At 40.3% G+C, this 19,994-nt stretch overlaps 1 protein-coding gene across 1 annotated transcript; it reads left to right on the forward strand.

Moving 5' to 3' along the window:
• The first annotated feature begins 14,325 nt into the window (after positions 1 to 14,325).
• LOC117554670 lies at positions 14,326 to 19,502 on the forward strand. The gene is made up of 3 exons (XM_034229145.1): positions 14,326 to 14,348; positions 14,827 to 14,909; positions 18,248 to 19,502. The coding sequence occupies exons 2-3, from the start codon at positions 14,828 to 14,830 to the stop codon at positions 19,375 to 19,377; spliced, it is 1,212 nt and encodes a 403-aa protein (XP_034085036.1). The 5' UTR covers positions 14,326 to 14,348; position 14,827; the 3' UTR covers positions 19,378 to 19,502.
• Positions 19,503 to 19,994: the final 492 nt, after the last annotated feature.

Genomic DNA, 19,994 nt, shown 5'->3' on the forward strand with positions numbered 1-19,994 from the left:
TACAAGGAAAAACTTCCAGAGAAAACCCACAGTTTAAAGGGAAAAATGGGAGAAACCTCAGGGAGAGCGACAGAGGAGGGATCCCTCTCCCAGGACGGACAGACTTGCAATAGATGCCGTGTGTAAATTGAAAAGATAATACATTTGCAACATAGGTAGTCCAAATGTTTGGAAATGCATGTGTGTATAATAGGAAGATGAATCCACGAGGATATCCATCCAGGACCTATGATCCAGGACCACAGCCACGACTCAAGATCCAGGGCTCGCGATCCAGGACACAGGACCGCAGGATCATCCATGTCTCAAAAAGACACCAAAAAGAAAGACATTTGGGGAAGCTGGGTTAATCGGAACATGCGAGTACTCAGATATAGACAGAGAGAAGTAAGATGTCCCCCGACAAACTAAGCCTATATCAGCAAAACTAGGGGCTGAATCTAATCAGCCCTAACTATAAGCTTTATCAAAAAGGAAGGTCTTAAGCGCACTCTTAAAAACGGATAGGGTGTCTGCCGCCCGAACACAAACTGGAAGCTGATTCCACAAATGTGGAGCTTGATAAGAAAAGGCTCTGGCTCCCATTGTACTTTTAGAGACTCTAGGAACAACCAACAACCCTGCATTCTTGGAACGCAATGCCCTAATAGGACAGTAGGGTATAATGAGTTCTTTAAGGTAAGATGGCGCCTGCCCATTAAGGGCTTTGTAGGCGAGAAAAATAATTTTAAATTCTATCCTGTGTTCTATAGGGAGCCAATGTAAGGCAGCCAGAACAGGAGTAATGTGGTCCCTTTTCCTAACTCTGGTTAGTACACGAGCTGCAGCATTTTGAATCAGCTGAAGCGACTTGACTGACTTCTTGGTACACCCTGATAACAAGGAGTTACAATAATCCAGCCTTGAAGTAACAAATGCATGGACTAGTTTCTCTGCATCGTTTTGAGGCAAGATATGCCTGATTTTTGCAATGTTACGTAGATGGAAGTAGGTGGTCCTTGAAATTGATTTTATGTGGGCGTTAAAGGATAAATCCTGATCAAATATAACACCAAGATTCCTTACAGTCTCACTGGAGGCCAAATTAATGCCATCCATAGTTAGTATATCCTTAGATAATTTGTTTCGTAGATTCTTCGGGCCAAATACAATAACTTCAGTTTTGGTCGTGTTTAAGGTCATCCACGTTTTTAAGTCCTTGAGGCAGTCTTGAATTTTATTTAGATGATTAATTTCATCAGGCTTGATTGATAAATATAGTTGAGTATCATCCGCATAACAATGAAAGTTTACAGAATGATTCCTTATAATATTGCCTAACAGAAGCATATATAATGTGAACAAAATAGGTCCGAGCACTGAACCCTGTGGCACTCCATGGCTAACTTTGGTTTGCGTGGAAGATTCATCGTTAACACGTACAAACTGAGAGCGTTCAGATAGATAGGACCTAAACCAGCCTAAAGCAGTTCCCTGTATGCCAACTAAGTGCTCTAGTCTTTGCAATAGGATATCATGGTCGATAGTATCAAATGCAGCACTGAGATCGTATTATTATTTATTATATCAATTATGTATTTGTTCTCTAGTCGAATCTCAGGTTTAACATTAATTATAACGGTGCTATAACGGTCTGTTTGCATTGACAAGATGTGTTATAAAATATATTCCATAATCGGTTTTCTTCATATTTTTTATGTATCTTTCATTGTTTGTTCAGTACTAAAAGGTCCAAGAAGTCCCACAATTGAATTTAATATTAATTTGACATGTTAACTATATCGTAAAGCGCTTCATGGGAGTAATTGTGGGATGATACATTTTCAAAGTATCACGATATGTATCGGTTGAGTATCGGTATCGTTCAGTGGTATCGGTATCGTAAAAAAGTCAACGATATGCATCCAGACTTACCAGAGGGGGAGACCAAGGCAACGTTGCAGCATTTGAAAAGGGATCTGCGGAACATCTACTCAGGCATGCAATCTACTTTTATTTTTGGTGAATTGACACCTGAATAAACATCCCACATTAAGCAAAAAGGCCACCTTAATATTCAGAATGAGTAGTGATGAGAGCATGAAATTAAAGGTTTGACACTCTAAATGTCCCAGAGGTGGGGACATTGAATTTAATTGTTGTTACTTGGGTACTCTCAAACATGTATTTGTATGTCTGTACACAGAGGAAGGGATGGGTGGGGCAGAGAGAGCAGAACCTCTGATGGAGAGGACCTACGTCATCCTGCGGAGGTACCTCAACAGAATGCCTGCGCCAGCGATGTTGGAGGTCAAAGAGAGGGCTTTTCTCCCACTTTGGCATCCTGACGGACGTCAACATCCTTCCAAAGCTCCAAGAGGCCCTGGGTCAGAGAGGACAGACCGTTCTGCCAGAAACTGGACAACCCGAAGATCAGGGAAGTTCTGGCCAGCTATGATCCAGAGGCTTCGGAGAAGGCTGCCTGCATCCTCCTGCTCCTTATGGTGTACTTCAAGGAGCCTACCTACGGAGCAACTGATGTACGTTTTTTAAATGTATTTTCATATTTAAAATGCTAAACGAGTGATTACATTAGGGGCAACTGAAGCTCAGTTGGTAGAGCTGGTCGTTCATCGACCGTAGGGTTGGTGGTTCGAATCCTGGCTCTGACTGTCCGCATGTCGGAAGTGTCCTTGAGCAAGACACTTAACCCCCAAATTGCTCTAAATGGGCCGAGCTGATGTGTGGTGAGCTGTAGTGCGCGGATTAGCCGTTGCCTTAGCATCACCCAGGCGGGGGCTACACATTGGTTCGTGGACGTCCATTTGTAAGCGCGCTGGGTGTCTTGAAAAGCGCTATATAAGTGCAAGTAATTAGGGCCCGAGCACGGAGCGCTAGGACCCAACGGCGTCCTAGCACGAAGTGCGAGGCACCTATTGGTGGAATTATTCTTATTCTTCTTAGTCGCCATCATTCCTGCTTTTGAGGGCTTTAGGACGCTTAAAAAGTTGTATAATTTTGCACGGACACCCGAACCGGTAAAAATTACAACATTCTGGAGTCAATGGGTTAAATATTCCAACCTGCTCACTAGCGCCACCTATCAAAATCCCATTTCGGAATACATTTACAAAGTCGCACCGTAACTCCGAATGACCTGCCATTTTGCACACATATCCGGGAGGACCTGCTCTACAAATAATCCTCTTGGGACCCTAAGCTCCGCCTACATTTTTTTATTTTTTAATTGGCATAATTTACATAAACAGTGAAATATTCACTTAAATTTCAATTTTCAGTTTTTCAGCATCAGTGGAGGGTTAGACACATTACCCTAGGAGATGAGCATGTCTTGGGAAATAGGCACACCAAAGCATTTTCATTTTGGACTATAGGGGGGGCCAAAAACACCACCATTTTATAACTCAAGGGCAGATGGATTAATTTTTTTTTTACACATACTCTCGGGGTGACTACAAACTCAGATTTAAAGTGTCGCAACAAATGCAGAATGTGGGCGTGGCCTATACTTTTTTTTTATTGCGATAGCATAAAATGATCTTCGGACGCAAAACTTGGGACACACGTCAGAGCCCAAGACCTTTTCGAGAATGTAAAAAAAAAAAACTGCTCACTAGCGCCCCCTATTGTGTGGTAGTCACATAGTTTCTCAGAACTTCACGAATTTTAGCACAGACATTCCTCATGGAATTGCGGACATATTTGTACATACATTCCATTAGCCCCGCCCCCCAAAAAGTCGGCCATTTTGAAATATGTGCGTTTTTAATACATTTTAAGCACATTCTTGCGCACTCCTCCTAGGGGAATGATCGGAAAAATTCCAATCCAGGACACGTTTAGCCCCTATCCAATATGATGCTAAATTGATAAGAACATTTTTGATAGCTCAATCGTGGAGGTCGTAAGCTAACAGTGAATACACCATTTTTGAATGCAGAGCACATGGGGTCTGCGGCTGAAAAAAGAAACCTGAAAGTTAGACATATGAGTTAAATCACTCAGTGAGGTGTTCTGTAAGAGAGAGTGGTGTTTAGTTTACAGCAGCCTGTGACGGCCAATAATAATTTAAATGTCTTCCTCACTGTAAGCAGTTATGAAATACCTGTTTGTGAAAGGTTATTTGTATTCTTTATTGTTCATATAGAACCCACTGCTTTCTGCTCACTGGTGAGTTAGCCTATTAATGAGTGTTAAGCACATCAGGCTGGCAGCTGTATGGGCATTGCACTATGGTAGCTGTTATTTGCACATTGTTAATCATGGGCAATGCATCCTTACATTGTTTAACTGTGAGGTGTTATACAATTGTACTGTACTCTGGAGAGCTTTTAAAGGTACAAAAATAAACGGCATGATGGGATGTGCAGAACCAAATATGTAAAGCACTTTTTTGTTAATGTATGATTTGCTGCATATAAGGAATAAAACAAAAATCCTCTGTCGTACCATATTGAAGTATCATTATTTTTGCATCGTGTTGAATTGCATCGTATCACACCGAATCGCATAATGTTGAATCAAATCGTATCGAACTGTATCGCAACAGGGGTGAATCGCATCGCCTGGTGTTTCAAATGTATCGTTAATGTATCGTATCGCGGCAGTATCGAGATGCGCATCGCATTGGCCTCAGTGATGGAGATGCACATCCCTACTCCACACACCTTTTTTCCTTATACACTCATTCATGACTTTTTATCCAATGCATTTTAACGGCTGCAATCGTTTTTTAACAGAAAACCGGAAGTCAAGCTTACTGGTGATATTCCGGAGACTTTTTTCGGAATAGCTTTTCAAAATAAACTTTAGCATCAACGTTAGGCACAGGCGAATGCTAACCGGAAATGTTTTCACAATAAAACAGTTTTAAGATTACTGTATGTTTAAACTAAATTACATCATTAAACATTTATTTACATTTCTTACAATGGCTTGTTGGAGCTCCTGCCCCGACAAGAGATGTATTTTCTGTGTTAAGAGTTTTACTTGCTACAGGGTGTACTTTGAGGGTTTGTGACTTTGCAGACCGTTTACATGCATAAAAAGCTACATAACACACAAGGGGACGGGTAATAACCGGAAAAGCATGTCATGGGATCTTTAATATTTCTCAAAATCAAATATGATTGAATTAACAACATGGAGAATGTTGAGGAGCTACAGCAGGGGTATTCAACTAAAATTCATCGAGGTCCATTTAGAGAAAATCTCCCCATGCAAAGGTCCGGAACATCAAAATGTCTAACTTGCTTCATGAATTAGTGTGATATTGAAGTAGCCTGTAGCTTTATCAACGTCTGCATGTAATCAACAACTGACTGCCAATCAAATAAAGAAAGTACAATTCAAAAACAACTATTTATTGTCAATTAACATTGAACTATACAGATATACTAGGGGTGTAATGGTATGGGCCCTTCGGTTCGGTACACGTGTGTACCGAACGTTAAACTTCAAAAATTGAGAACGTGAACAACTTTTTGGGAGTAATCTCAGGTGCTGCGTCGCAGCGTTCAGTGTAATTTGCTCCCATTGGGTTCAAATAGATTGTATATATAAATGGACGTAGTGTCCGTGACGTCACCCATAGGATTCTGCAGAGTTGCAGAGAATACCTTAGTAGGCAGAGTCGGCCACTAACGGCTTGACAGCAACGTCAGAGTCTAATCCCGCCTGCTCCAAATAAGGGCAAAGAGGCGGGACCTGCTGCCTCTGAACTGGAAGTAAACAGAGCTAGCTCAGGCTAAGAAGCTAAGCTAACATGAAATACATGCATACCAAGTTACTGCTAACAGTGTAGTTCCCCATATAAACGTTACATTCATAATCAAATGAGACAATCTGCAAGAGAATTAGCTATATTTTGTTATTCTTAATGCTTGTCATTCACACGTTAAGAAAATAAGTACCGATACATAGCAGAACAATTGTGGCGATGTTCAGCTTAATAAGCCTTGTTCAACATAATTTATTTAGCTAATACTACAGCAGGCGAACCAAGTCTGCGTTTCGCTGCATTCCTTGATCTCCAGTTATAACGACGGACTCCACCGCCCGGACCTAACGGAGCCGCAGGGGGCTAGCTCCAGCCGGCGTCCCGGAGCTAGCCCACTGCGGCTCCGTTAGCTCCGGCGGCCACCACTGGGATAATTTGGTCCCCTATTAACATTTGCTCCCGTTTAGCATTATGGGCGTCATAGCCATAGACTATAAAAGTCTTACCCAAGGTTGAATCATAAACTAAAATGTATATGTATGCATAAAGGGTTACGTCCTTAGCTGGCTAATAAGTAACAAGCTAAGCTACCAAGCACACAAACACCTGCGAACGGGGTTAACATGTATAATATTATCATTTTAGACTTCTTGGAAGTTCTGTTAGTACATTCAAGCGCACAGCACGACATTTTAATTGTCTGGTATTTGTAACAATATTCCCTAAAAGGGACAATCACCACGAACACGGCTAAAGCTAAAGGGTCAAGTACAGTACTATGACTAACTAACGTTGTCGCCTCTATGGTTGTAGCCTAGCAGAGTGGACAAGTTGCTGTTAGCTGACAGTGAGGCATGTACATGTCCATCAAAGTGACCACGCCCTAATTTATGCAAAAACATTAAGACCTAATATAAATAAAAGGGTCGTGTTAGAAAACAATTCACTCACAGATTCATAATCATGAAGGTGGAATCTAACTATATCGATAATAATATTTATTGCATCCATGGGTAGAAACATGTTTTTTTCTGCTGTAAAGTTGGGCATTTTAACATGGGGGTCTATGGAAATTGCTCCTTTCTGCAGCCAGTCCCTAGCGGCCCATGTATGAACTGCAGTGTGTGGCACTTCCGTATTGGCGTCCCGGCTGTTCCCCAGAGTTTGCCGCTTGGGTTCAACGCGTCAGAGCGGCTATTTTTACCCTAACCCCAAATTCTCTGATAAAGTTTTTTTCTCTGCTGATTATTCATATATAGGGTCTATATAAAGATATCTAGGGTGGTGTGGAGTTCTCATCCTTGGGCAATTTGAATTATTCACGATTTTGTGCAGGTACCCTTATTCGCGATATTCGTGAATCGCTGAATTAGGGGGTAGGGCTACTCTTTGACGTCTAGTGTAATGTAACATTCACATATTACAGCATATGATATACCATAGTAAAAAGGAATAACATACCTTTCCAACGGTGTATTATACATGTCTTTGTGATGAATAATAACGTCACATGACACTGGAATGTATGTCTTGCAAGGACGATCTACGGACATTTTTATAATAGTTTCCTAAAAATAAGGGGAAATATCGATTATTATATGTGCGGTATCACTGGAGGTCTGCTAATGTGGTGTATTGATATGTATTATAATAACTGAATGCCTCATTATTAAAATGATGCGTTACAATGGTCGTTTCTGTATTTTATTTCAATTTTGCCGAGTCAGCATATTTGTATTATCGCTTGTAAATCACGTGTAAGGCATTCAGGGCAACTCTGCAAATTAAAGTTTTCTGCTCATACAAACAATTTACCAATTCGTTTTGCTTAATCTGGTATTAAGATATATGAGGGTTATTGTTGTTGTTCTCACAAGCAAGCAAGCACACACATGCACACATATTATTGCACTCTACTTTACTAATGTTATGACCAGTATTGATAACAAAGACAATTTTATTGCTGAAGGCAAAATAAAGAAAATTACAACAGTCAAGAACCACAGAAGTCATTTTAGCTTAACTAGCACATAAATGTTATATACTGTACGTATGTGCATATATAGTCTGCTATTGTCAGTGTTCGTTTCACATGTTTTCATCCTCGGTCTCTGCTTGGAGACATTCCCTGGTCTTTTGATTAAAACAACCATGTCCACCTTCACATTTACAGAATGATGTACAGATGGAGCGCTCCATTTCAGACGCCTACCGGCGCGGGTCCGTGATCGGCACGGGGTGGGCCCCTGCTGAAAAGGAAAACCCCCCCCGCAGGACTTGAAACGCCCCCTTGATAAATACATTTAATTATAATGAAACCAGCTGCAATGGATAATGGATCCACCAGGGGGAGCCGTGATTAAAAAGCTGCCACACTGGAACTCATGTGAAATAAACAGCTGATCTAGCGGATATTTGTTAAGATCCATATGTCACAGATAGGATCATATTCTGTGCTAAATAAGAGACATGTAATCATTTACTAAACATCCCCATGTTTTTATTTAACAAAATAATGTTTAATTCACGTTGGCGTAAATCCAAAACCATCGCTATGTTTTTAGATCAGGAAATGCATCCAGGCTCAAACAAACGATTTTCAATCATCATCCTCACGATCATTTAATGTACATATGTTCACGAGTTGAAATGAATGCACTAAATGTAATCCACGTGAGTTTACAACAACAACAATAATCCCTTTGTTTTTATATCACATCCGACCGGAGGAAAATGCAGCACGGGTCTCACTACCGATCATCCTAATCCCACGGGCAAACAATAATATGTACAGTGTTAATAGTTTACTGTATTATTAGTGTCTAATATTACTGGGGATTTCGGAATGGTAGCCTACTGGATTTTGATTTATTGTATCGGCTTCATATCGCAATATATTCCCGAAGTCTGAAATGCAAAAATGTCCCACATTAGGGCAATTCACCCTACATTTAATCATTCATACAAAATCATATTTCGTTTCTTTTTAACGAAATAAATGTGGTTTAATCCACATAATTTACTGTGTTAATTGTTTACTGTAGTATTGTGCACATTACTTTTCGCTGCTTGTTGCACCCCTGGTTAGAAGCTAAACTGCATTTCGTTGTCTCAGTACCTGCAATATGTACAATAAAAATAAAGTTGAATCTAATCTTGAGCAGGAACAAATGTATTTAGGCTACTTAGTACATATCTGACAAACGATTAAACACATTTGTGCATTCTTTAAACCGAGTCAAGCCGAGTCCGGAGGTGGCGGCACATTAAAGTGTGCACCTGATTGTTTAACTTGAAGGTGCCTGATGACATTTAATCTTTCAAACAAAATCATATTTCGTTTATTTTTAACGAATAAATGTGGTTTAATCCACATAATTTAGGCCTACTGTGTTAATTGTTTAGTATTGTTTAACTTGAAGGTGCCTGATGTGAACATTTCCAGAAGAACTCTAGCTTGAATGGCCTTTGTATGTATACAGTAGGCCTAACATAGGCGGCGCGTGAGGCTCAGGTATGGGAAGGCTAAATAACTTTTTTTTTCATCTTACGCTGCCCGCCTCCGGCGTCTATAGAAAAGAGATCAACTCAGTGAAAGCACCACCTGCTGACCGATCAGAGCTCAGTGTGCGGAGTTTAAATCTATCAAGTCATATGACAGGAAAAAGGAAATGCAGTTTAAACTGCCGTATGCAGAGAAGACGCCGACGTGTCACACTTATCATTCATATCACACTGACATCACATCATCGATCTCACATCGATATCACAATATTTCCTTATCTGAGTCAGCTTCTCGAGCCGTATCTGGCCGTGCAACACTTAGTTACATTGTCACATATACTGTATGCAGACGTATTATTTTAAGCAACACATTAAGTTGACGAAACACTCAACTCAAATGTAATAAAGTCAGATCCCCTCGTGTTTTAGATGGGGCAGTATCATAAAACTGTTGTACGCTTTCAAACACTCGGTAGTTTATTTTTTAACGAGTTGTTCTGTATTCTCCTTGCAGGTGCAACTATGTGGCTTGTATCCTGGATTATATGTTTAAGTCATCATGGATGTTTAAAGTTCATATTTGTCTAATATTAGTTTACTTTTCATTAATGAAGTATGATGTTGCGCTGTCAGTACACTTGTCCCTGTTTGTGATTGGTCAAATGTAGCTAACCCCGCCCCTTTCACGTGAACGCGCTCTCAGCTGGAGAGAGAAACCCTGGCTTGATTTACCGAGTTGATAACCAGCGCCGTAGGACCGTTTAGCGATATCGCGTTTGTTAGGGTTAGTTAAGATAACTCAAGCATATCCAGGGTCTGTTGGACTGGCTTCGTGGTACAGGGCACAGGTGGCTGCATATTAGCGCTAATGTCAAAGACATTATATTTTTATTTTACCAGGATGCAGTTACACAAATATTTGGGAAGGTTTAGCCTTCATAGCCTACAGCACCCGCCGCGCCTGGGCCTACAGTATAGCCCAACCATGTACACCTTCCTTTTTTCCCATCCAAAGTTTGAATTGGATAAAGGTAATGGTTATCGATGGTGCTTTTATAGCCTATTGTATAATAACTGTGTGATTTATATTGCTTTTCAAATGCATATGGCCACCCATTTACACTGCTCTTCCCGTCAATATATATGAATAGAACTTAGTTAGATCACTTTACATTTCTGCAAATTAATTTTTAATCACACACGTCTCCCCACGTCTCCCCGTCCCTAAAATGATAAATAAAATAAAAAGAGGAAACCATTTTCAAGTTCAGTTTTCAACGTTTTATTTAAAATAACTGACATAACAGACACCATACTGTAGGCCTATCTGCTGCGGAAACCAGGACGAGCTATTTCGGGATCTGTTTTTCGGGGGCTCCTCAGTCTCTCATTTACCCGGCTCCTGATTAGGACACATCCTGGGGATTGTGTTTACAAACATTGACCAGACCGTTCACCAGCCCCCACCCCCCATGTTGCCTATGCTGTCCTGTGTTGCGAACTCTTTGTTTAAAACGAATTGGCCATCGGCATGTGTGGAGGAATTCTCCCAAGGGTCACATTCCACAGCTCTCCCCCCCCCCCTCACTCCTCACTCCTGTGATCTCCCATCCCCCAGTCTGTAGGTTTGTGTTTGCATATTTCTATCCCGTAATCCATACTGGTCCTCTCACACACATACATTTTCCTTACAGTATACATACATAGGCTATATGAGTCCGTGTATCTACGGACCATTTGTTTTTCTTTATTAAAAAAGTAAACGGAAGAGCGTCTGAGAGGCGTTTTTGCCCTTTTGCTTGTTACCTTACTAAATGGTCTAATGGTCAGTGGAGCGAGGGGGTAGGCCCGCGAAACTCGCGGAAGTGATTTCAAAACAAAAAGCACTCATTTGCTTGGAACAAAGAAAACTGCCAAGACACACATTGAGTCCAGAAAATGAATGTTATTAAGGGCTGTAAATATAATAAGCCTGTGTCTAAAATTGACAACAGGCTTATTATATTTACAGCCCTTAAGATACACTTTTGTGTTTAACAGCTGACCACTACCATGACATACTTTGTTTTAGTAGATTTCGCATGAGCGCAAAATGTATAAATATGAGCATTAAATTATATGAATATGAGAACAAAATGCATGAATGTGTGAGTAACAATATATGAATGTGTGCATTGAAAAATGTATGAATGTAAATATATACGTGTGTGAGAGTGAAAATGTATGTATGTAAAAGGAGAATATATGTGTGTAAGAGTGAAAATGTATGTATGTAAAAGGAGAATATATGTGTGTAAGAGTGAAAATATGCTGCATTTTGAATGTCCGATAGTCCACCATTTCCACCGGAAATATCAAACATTTAATAAAAGTGAAAAACAATGAACAAGACTTAACGTATTCATCATAATTAATTATATTTATTTCGTTTGGATGTAGGATTTTTGACTTTGTTTAGAGCAGTGATCTTCTACTATATGAACATTTTGGACCCAAAATCACAAAAAAAACGTAAAAACAGATTTTGAAAATGATATTATTTTTCATAGGTAACACAAACATACACAACGAAACCATTTAAAAGCTGGAAATATATACATGGGATGTCACTATGATAATGTGAAAGTTTGATTGAGGTAGCATGGGATTTCATTCTGATAAGGCAAAAGTGTTATTATAAATATAATACAAATATATATATATACACATTATGTACACAAATCAGTGTTTTCTGTCTTTATCTGTGCCACGCTTCAAAGCGGTTTCTGTCAACTACGACACAGAGGGCAACATCACAGGTTCCTCCTCCTCCATGTCAAAAAACAAGCTTAAAGCTTGACTCACGTTCAGAGTTCTCTTCATCATAGTTGAATCTTCAAAACTCTAAATCTATCTTACTATATCTAAATTCTCAATGTTTGTCTGTCACTTTACTTTAATCGCAGTCTCCCGCCGTCCCTCTTCGTCTCGTTTCGTATCACTCCGTTTACCTGATTACCTCACCCCCTCCCTGGTAAATACGTCCTGTTGAGCAGAATCTACAGTTTCCAGTATTTTCCGTTTCGTAAAATGATCAAATACAGTGAAGATATTAAAATATGTGCTTCCATTATTCATACTTCTGAAATATATCTGTATTAACTTTATATCTCCGTGTTTATTGGGTCTTTTTGCATGAAACAAAGACTGGCATATAGTTTCAAGCCAGTACTTTTGACAGAAATACACATATACATCCTGTTGAGCAGGATCTACAGTTTCCAGTATTTTCCGTTTCGTAAAATGATAAAATACGGCGAAGATATTCAAATATGTGCTTCCATTTTTCATACTTTTGAAATGTATTAACTTTATGTCATCGTATCTCCGTGTTTACTGGGTCTTTTTGCATGAAACAAAGACTGGGATATAGTTTCAAGCCAGTACTTTCGACAGAAACACACGGCACTGTTGTTTTTATGCGGCACAGGTAATGTGATCTGATCACGCCGGCGTGACGGTCGACTCCAAAGGGTTAATATTAAATACATATAAGTATTTAACTTGTATTTAGAAATACTCTGTTGTAATTATTGATGCATAAATGTGTTCATCCATTCAATGTGGCATCTGCTATAATGGGGTTAATGTATGATATTACTTAATAATACAATACATTATAATATATGATAATTATATTTTAGTTTTATTCATTTCATAGTTTCTCATTATTATTATTTTTATCGCTAATCTTATTTTTGATTTTATTAATCTGTGTGAATCTGTGCTGTCCTGTTTTTCATGCTCACCCTGTTGCTGTTTGAACTACTGAATTTCCCCACGAGATTAATAAAGGTCCATCTTATCTTATCTTAATGTATAAGTTAATTTACTTCAATCTACTGTACTGTGTAAAAACACCCCAACAATATTACAAGAAATATACTGCATAAAGCAAACTATATACTTTATTTGATCTAAAATATTGATGTTTTTTCATTATAGTAGCTTGTGAAAACCATACAGTAACAAATAAGTGATTAAATGCTACAGTATTCAGCAAACACAACTGCAGAGCTGCAAACATTGCAAACAGTTGTCTTTGTGTATTTTGTGAATGAAGCGCCATCTCATGGTTAAATCCTGTAATTGAACAAATGGGGAAATTGGGCAACGCCCTCTAGCAATTTGGCAACACCCCCAGCCACTGGCATCCGCTGGGCTTTTGACTGGGACACACCCATCTGAGTCTGATCTGGAGTGCTCCATCTGTACATGCCATTCCGGCAAGGTAACAGCGACATCGCTTAGTTTTACAAGGTACGGCACTGTCACACGAGCATTTGATCACTTTCAGCAGCTCTTCTGGGCGAAGGCAACATTTTCTGCTGCAATAGACCTATCGCTAAACCACGCCCCAAAATAGAATTTGTCCAATCATATCACAGCGAAGATCCCTCCTGGCAGAAAACTCGGACATCCCCAGAAAAGCCGTTTGTGAGCCGCATCAAAACCAAAACCAGACGTCTGTGATCGAAACCACTGTGAAGAGTTCATTAGTTAGCTTATTATCTAGCTAATATCTGATGGTGAAACGCTGTGCGTGGGGTACCTGTAATTCGGACACCAGGTACCCTGAAAGACTGGATGGTGGAGTATATTTCGTACCTTTTCCGAAGCCCAAAAGAAAACTCGAGAAATGCAAGCGGTGGATTATGCTGTGTCGTCGACCACATACACAACTGAATGTGAAGAAAATTACCAAGGACACTTATGTTTGCTCAAAGGTAAGGTCAATTCATAAAGACATAATATTTGACGGCATGTATTAGAAACGTAGACCAAACTATTAGTTTGCTAACGATTGACTTTGACTGCCAACTAGCTAGCGTATATACAGCCCAGCTAGCTAACGTTAGCTGCCAACTTGTTAGCCAGCTAACTAGCTACAGTGTTATCAACATCAACGTTTGCTGTCTGACTTTTCGTCCTCGCTAGTTAGCTGGTGTTTTTAGCTAACTTTTGCTAACTGTCTTTTCACCTCAAAGCACTTCAGAGATGGGAAGCCAACTCTGGAATATCCAGATCCCATCCGGGCTCTCGTGTGTGCTGCTCCGAAAAGACACAGACCCTCACCCAAAAAAAGGTAACGTTACAGTCAGCCAGGTGCATAACAGTGAAAATGATGACCAACAAGGACAGTTATAGTTATAGATTTAATGTAGTGACCACCACTGCTAACATAACATGTTGATGAAAATAATTGTTTTTAATGCACCAATGAGCATGAATGATGCTTTTTTTTATAATAAAAAAAAAACTGAAACATGAATACTACTACATGCACTTTAGATTATGCACTAAGAATGCTCGATGCACTTCAGATGCCATAGTGCCACTTGAAACCAGTAACAACAGGGACAACGATGGAAATAAGTCCTGGACTTTTCGTTTTATCCCTGACAAGGCAAATACAAATGTTGATCTGTCAATGTTGTTATGTTTGTTGTCAATAAAATCCACTTTGAGCTGCATTTTATGTATGAAAGATGCTCCATAAATGAACTATTATTATTATCTGTCTATGCTTAGCTAATACTCAGATTTTTGTGTTTTTTTCACAGAATGAGGTGTGCTGGAGATGTTACTGCCCTCACAGAGACGACACAGGTCAACCCAAGACAGGACATGAGTGACAATGAAAGAGGTATGATTTATGTCTTTGGACTAAAGTGAGCATCATGGAATGTGTGCAGCTTTACAATCATGTCATTGATGAACTGAATATCTCTGTGAACTCTCTCAATATATATATCTCTTCTTGTAAAAAGTACAAAGTCACAGAAGTCGAGTCCGCTAAGTAGTAGTTGCCCTTGAATTTGGTAATAACAGTTATGCCTCTCTGAGATGTGCATGTCTTCTCCGTCTTTACGCACATAGAAATCTTTTATGGCTGTGGCTGCCTCTGCTACTGTCATGTCCCTTGCTGCAAAGGGACATTTCACCTCAAGCAAGCCTGTTTGACCATTGTCACATACTATAGCATCTGGTGTTGCCCCAAGGAAGGGGAGATCTGGTTGCAGGAGGAGGCCAGAGCTATGAACATGCCTATCTGGAAATGTCTCCTGGTACAGCTGCTTGGCCTTTGACTCATTGGCAGAGCCATAGGTTGTTGCAGTAGCAGTGAAGGGCTTGGGGTAATATGTGGACTGTATGAAGGCATCTGAAATGTTCTTTCTCTTTACTATTGTGCCAAATTCTGATGCAGTCAGCCTGCCCTCTCGCTCCTTGTGCCACAGTGGACATGCAGCCTGTCCCGTGGTTTGCAGTTGTAGTATTCTTGCTTCCTCCAGATCAAAGCTCTGCTTGTGCTGTGGTGTTGGCAGGGGCGGATCTAGACAAATATTCATGGGGTGGCAAGAGGGTGGCAGGAGATTTTGAGGGGTGGCATCCCCTGACAGAAGTATATGCTGATTGAAATTGCAATCATATCAATCAATTAGGGGTGTAACGGTACACGTACCCGTACTGACATTATCCGGTACGGGCCCTTCGGTTCGGTACACGTGTGTACCGAACGAATATAGCGTTAAACGTAAAAAATTGAGAAAAACTTTCTGGAAGTAATCTCAGGTATATATCATAGAGCGACCAAGTCATTTCATTGGACGAGAGGCATACTATGAGAGCTGGTCACAGGGATGAGTTCAAATGTAGTCAGTAATTTGAGGAACTGTCGAAATGGCGAACGCAGATAAAGTTGAGCTGAAAATCCTCCAGCATCATTGAAGTCTCCGGTTTGGGAACATTTTGGTTTCGCAGTTACGTACAAGGATGACGGACAAAGACAGGTGGACCGAACCAAAGCTGTTTGTCGACATTGTTCAACTAACATTGGTTACGCGGCTGGCAATACATCACACTCATTTGAAAAGGCATCACCGAACGTGAATATCACCGGTACCAAAAGAAAAAAGACTGAAGTGCAAACCCAACTCCCACTGCATGTAAGCCTCCAACACTCGAGAACAAGTTCAGACCGAGCCAAAGCTATTACAAACGCCAAGTATCCTTATGTTGCCATGTTAGCAAAGTGCTACCTGGCTGTGTCTGCTACCTCTGTCCCTAGAGAGGGTGTTCTCCACAGCAGGAGACATTGTTAGTGCCAGCAGATCTGCCATTTCAGCAAGCAAGTTCATCTTTCTTTAGAACAACATGAAAATACAATGAAAAGCAAGTCCTAATGTCAAGCTGGCTGCTTAGGTACTAGTACAGTTCAAATACAGATTATTTCAGTTCATCGAAATGCTGCACCTTAATGTTTATTTTACTATATTTTGTATTTATTTGAATACATTAGTCAGTTTAATAATAATAAAAACAAAATATTTATTGTTTTGTGATAATTTTTTCTGCTGTACCGAAAACGTACCGAACCGAACCGTGACCTAAAAACGAGGTACGTACCGAACCGAAATGTTTGTGAACCGTTACACCCCTACAATCAATGTTAACTTGGAAAGCCACAATATTCATATTTTAACTCAATCACATAGGTGATATTATTGTGGCACATCAGTAAAGCCTTACATATAAGGTGGCAGACGTAATTTAATGAATTTTAACTGAACAATAACTGAATGAGTTTGTCTCACTCTTAGACCAGCAGGGGAACCAAAACAGACTGCTGCAATAAGTACATTAATTAACTGTCTCATCGATGTTTGTCTGAATGAATATGATAATATTAACAATCATATTATTCCTATCAGCTGTCAATCACTGTTAATAAATAATAATAATAATAGATTTAATTTGTTAGCGTTTTTACAGGTGCTCAAAGACGCTTTACAGATATAGTGAAGAACTGTTATGATTCACATATTCATTTATTATTGAATAAACTATATTTTTTGGAGGAGTTAATGATGAATGTTCATCAAGATGCTTGCTCACCCTCCTTCAAATTTGAAAAACAAGTAATTATATCATTATTGATATACAGTTACAACCTTGACTTTACATCAGAAAGAACAAACATTAAAGAAGTGACTAACTGCATCAGTTAGGGTTAAAAAAACGTGTATTCAGCTAAAACATATACATCGCTGCAGTTATTATCCAGTGGAAGGTCCTTACCTACTGGCCTAGTTAAACCAAAGTGGTTACTTTCTGTTGGCTGGGCAGTGTAGTTTTACACACCGTCTTATTTTACTTTCTCAGGACTTAAAACTGTTTTTTGGGGGCAGACCCCCTCAAAGAAAAAAAGATATACACGCATACAAGGTCATCATCTTAACAGTTTGTTATTCTCATCGAGTCATCCGTGAGCAGAGCATCAAGTTGGCATGTCTATTACAGCTGAATGCGGCGATTACTATTTTGTTCAGCAAAACGCCTCACAAATGTATTAAGATCAACAGCTGTAGTGCGTTTTGATTCAATGCTGAGTACAGTCAAACTTGACATTCTCTTCTCTGTCATTGTAGACCGCAATTACCTCATTCCTTCAGTGCTTGGGTCCGAAAGGCTTCTCGTTTTGCGCCGTCCCGTTCAAATGAATTCGCCACCAATCATATTTCCACTCTCGCGCCAGGACCGGGGGAGGGGTTACATGACGTGCATCTTGTGACTTTCTCTCATAAATGTCCGATGAGCCACAACTTTTCTTTCAAAACAAAGATGCCAACTGGGTTGGCAGCTGGGGTGGCAAGGCTAATGTTTAGGGTGGCAGTTGCCACCCCATGCCACCCCGGTAGATCCGCCCCTGGGTGTTGGTATGGCTATGTCTGGAGAGAGGGGCATGGGGATGGTCTTGGTACAGTAAGAGGATACAGGCAGGGATGTTGCTGGGTTGGTCTGTGGGAGCTGCAACAGTGGGAGCTGCAGCGAGAGAAAACATTTGAAATAATTTGTCTCCTCTTATCCCTCTCTCCTCATTCCTTTCTCCCCTCATTCACCTCTCCCTCTCCCCTTATCCATCACCCCTCTCTCCTTATCCATCACCCCTCTCTCCTCCCCTCTTACTCCTCTCTCTTCTCTAAGAAGGTCAGGGTGTGGAGGAGCCTCCAGATGAGGAGCGCCGGCCTGTGGAGCAGCCTCCCCCAATGGAAGGTGGACAAGACGAGCGAGATGAAAGATTGAGAAATCAACAAGCACAAATCGAATCACTGACGAGTATAAATACTGTTCTGAGAGATAATCATGTACCAAATAGATTAACACCAGAGGTCTTGCAGCACAGCCGTGTACCAGCCTATTTCAAATATGCCACTGGATTCACTTATGATCAATTCAACAATCTATGTACTGTGTTTAGTATACCTAGCAGTGAAACAGCACAGCAAACTTCAGTCCCATTGACATATAGCAGAACTGATTGGCAAATTAACACAATGCCCCTGCGTGTGCAGCTCTTGCTTGTTCTTATGAAACTGAGACAAAATCATGATTTAAAAGATTTGGCATTTAGATTTATGATTGATGAACGTAGTGTTGGTACTTTGTTCAACGCATGGGTGGACTACATGTTCACAGTTCTAGGGGAACTACCCGCATGGCCTCATAGAGACATAATAATGGCACACATGCCAGGAAAGTACAGAGAGGAATTTCCTACAACGATGGCAATATTAGACTGTACAGAGTTAAAAATTCAAACCCCATCTTCACTTGTATTGCAGAGCCAAAGCTACTCAACCTACAAGTCTGCAAACACATTGAAATCCCTCATAGCATGTGATCCACGAGGTTCTGTAATATTTTGTTCAACTCTTTTCACTGGATCTATGTCTGACAAAGAAATAGTTAGGCAGAGCAACTTTATTGAGCTAATGAAAAATCTGCTTAAACATGGCTATCTGCAGGAAGGGGATGGGCTTATGGTAGATAAAGGATTTTTAATTGAAAATGACCTACAAGAAATTGGACTTGAAATAAACATCCCACCCTTCGTCAGAGGAAAAAGGCAGATGCCCTCTACAGATGTCTGCCTGACAAAAAAAGTGGCTGCACACAGGATACATGTTGAACGTGCTATATCAAAGATAAAGAAATTTAAAATTGTGTCAGAGAGGATCCCTAACATAAGGTTGAGAAACATCAACCAGATCTGGTATGTTGTGAGTATGCTGTCTAACTTCCAGCCTTGCATCCTCAAGAATACCATTACCTGATAGCTCAAGCCACAACCAATGGGGTAGTTCTTTCCACCTACTGCTACCTGTATAGGGGTCTGGTTAACGATGTAGCTTATAGGTGTGCCTCTCATTCCTCTCAGTGTCTCATATATGTCCTCAGATTCCTGACTCCTAAAGGCAGAAATATACATGTTACTGTGTTATGCATAGTATTAACTATTCACTGTAGAAATGTATCTGATGTTGTGCCTAGGCTATTATTCTTTCACATCAAACTGCATGACGGTGCAAACATTTTTTTTCAATAAACTGTGAAGGAGCACCATTTTGCCTTTATTACCAAATGTATCTGTGTTTTTATTGTGCTTTGAAACTACCTGTTAGGAGTGTAGGTGGGGATCACTGGTCTCCGTTTGCGGTTCAGTTTGGCTTTTGCCACCACTGCAGAGGATATAGGCTGGCCTGCTACCTTCTTCCCTCTGGGTTTATGCCACTGCTGTGGCCGACTTGTACAGGAGGCAGTGTCTTCATTTTGGGCACGAGAAATGTCTAAACTGTACATGAGCCCAATGATGTGCGAACAGTAACCTGGTGCCCTATGGTTTCAACAGCAATGAGAAGGGGAGAAAATAAATAGGCTACTGTTTGAGAAC

Source organism: Gymnodraco acuticeps, unplaced genomic scaffold, assembly GCF_902827175.1.
Source record: "Gymnodraco acuticeps unplaced genomic scaffold, fGymAcu1.1, whole genome shotgun sequence".
Taxonomy (NCBI): domain Eukaryota; kingdom Metazoa; phylum Chordata; class Actinopteri; order Perciformes; family Bathydraconidae; genus Gymnodraco; species Gymnodraco acuticeps.

Coding starts and splice junctions, on each gene's coding strand:
- LOC117554670 (XM_034229145.1), top strand. CDS start 14,828: ATGAGGTGTGCTGGAGATGTTACTGCCCTCACAGAGACGACACAGGTC. Junction 14,910..18,247: donor CATGAGTGACAATGAAAGAG/GTATGATTTATG, acceptor CTCTTCTCTAAG/AAGGTCAGGGTGTGGAGGAG.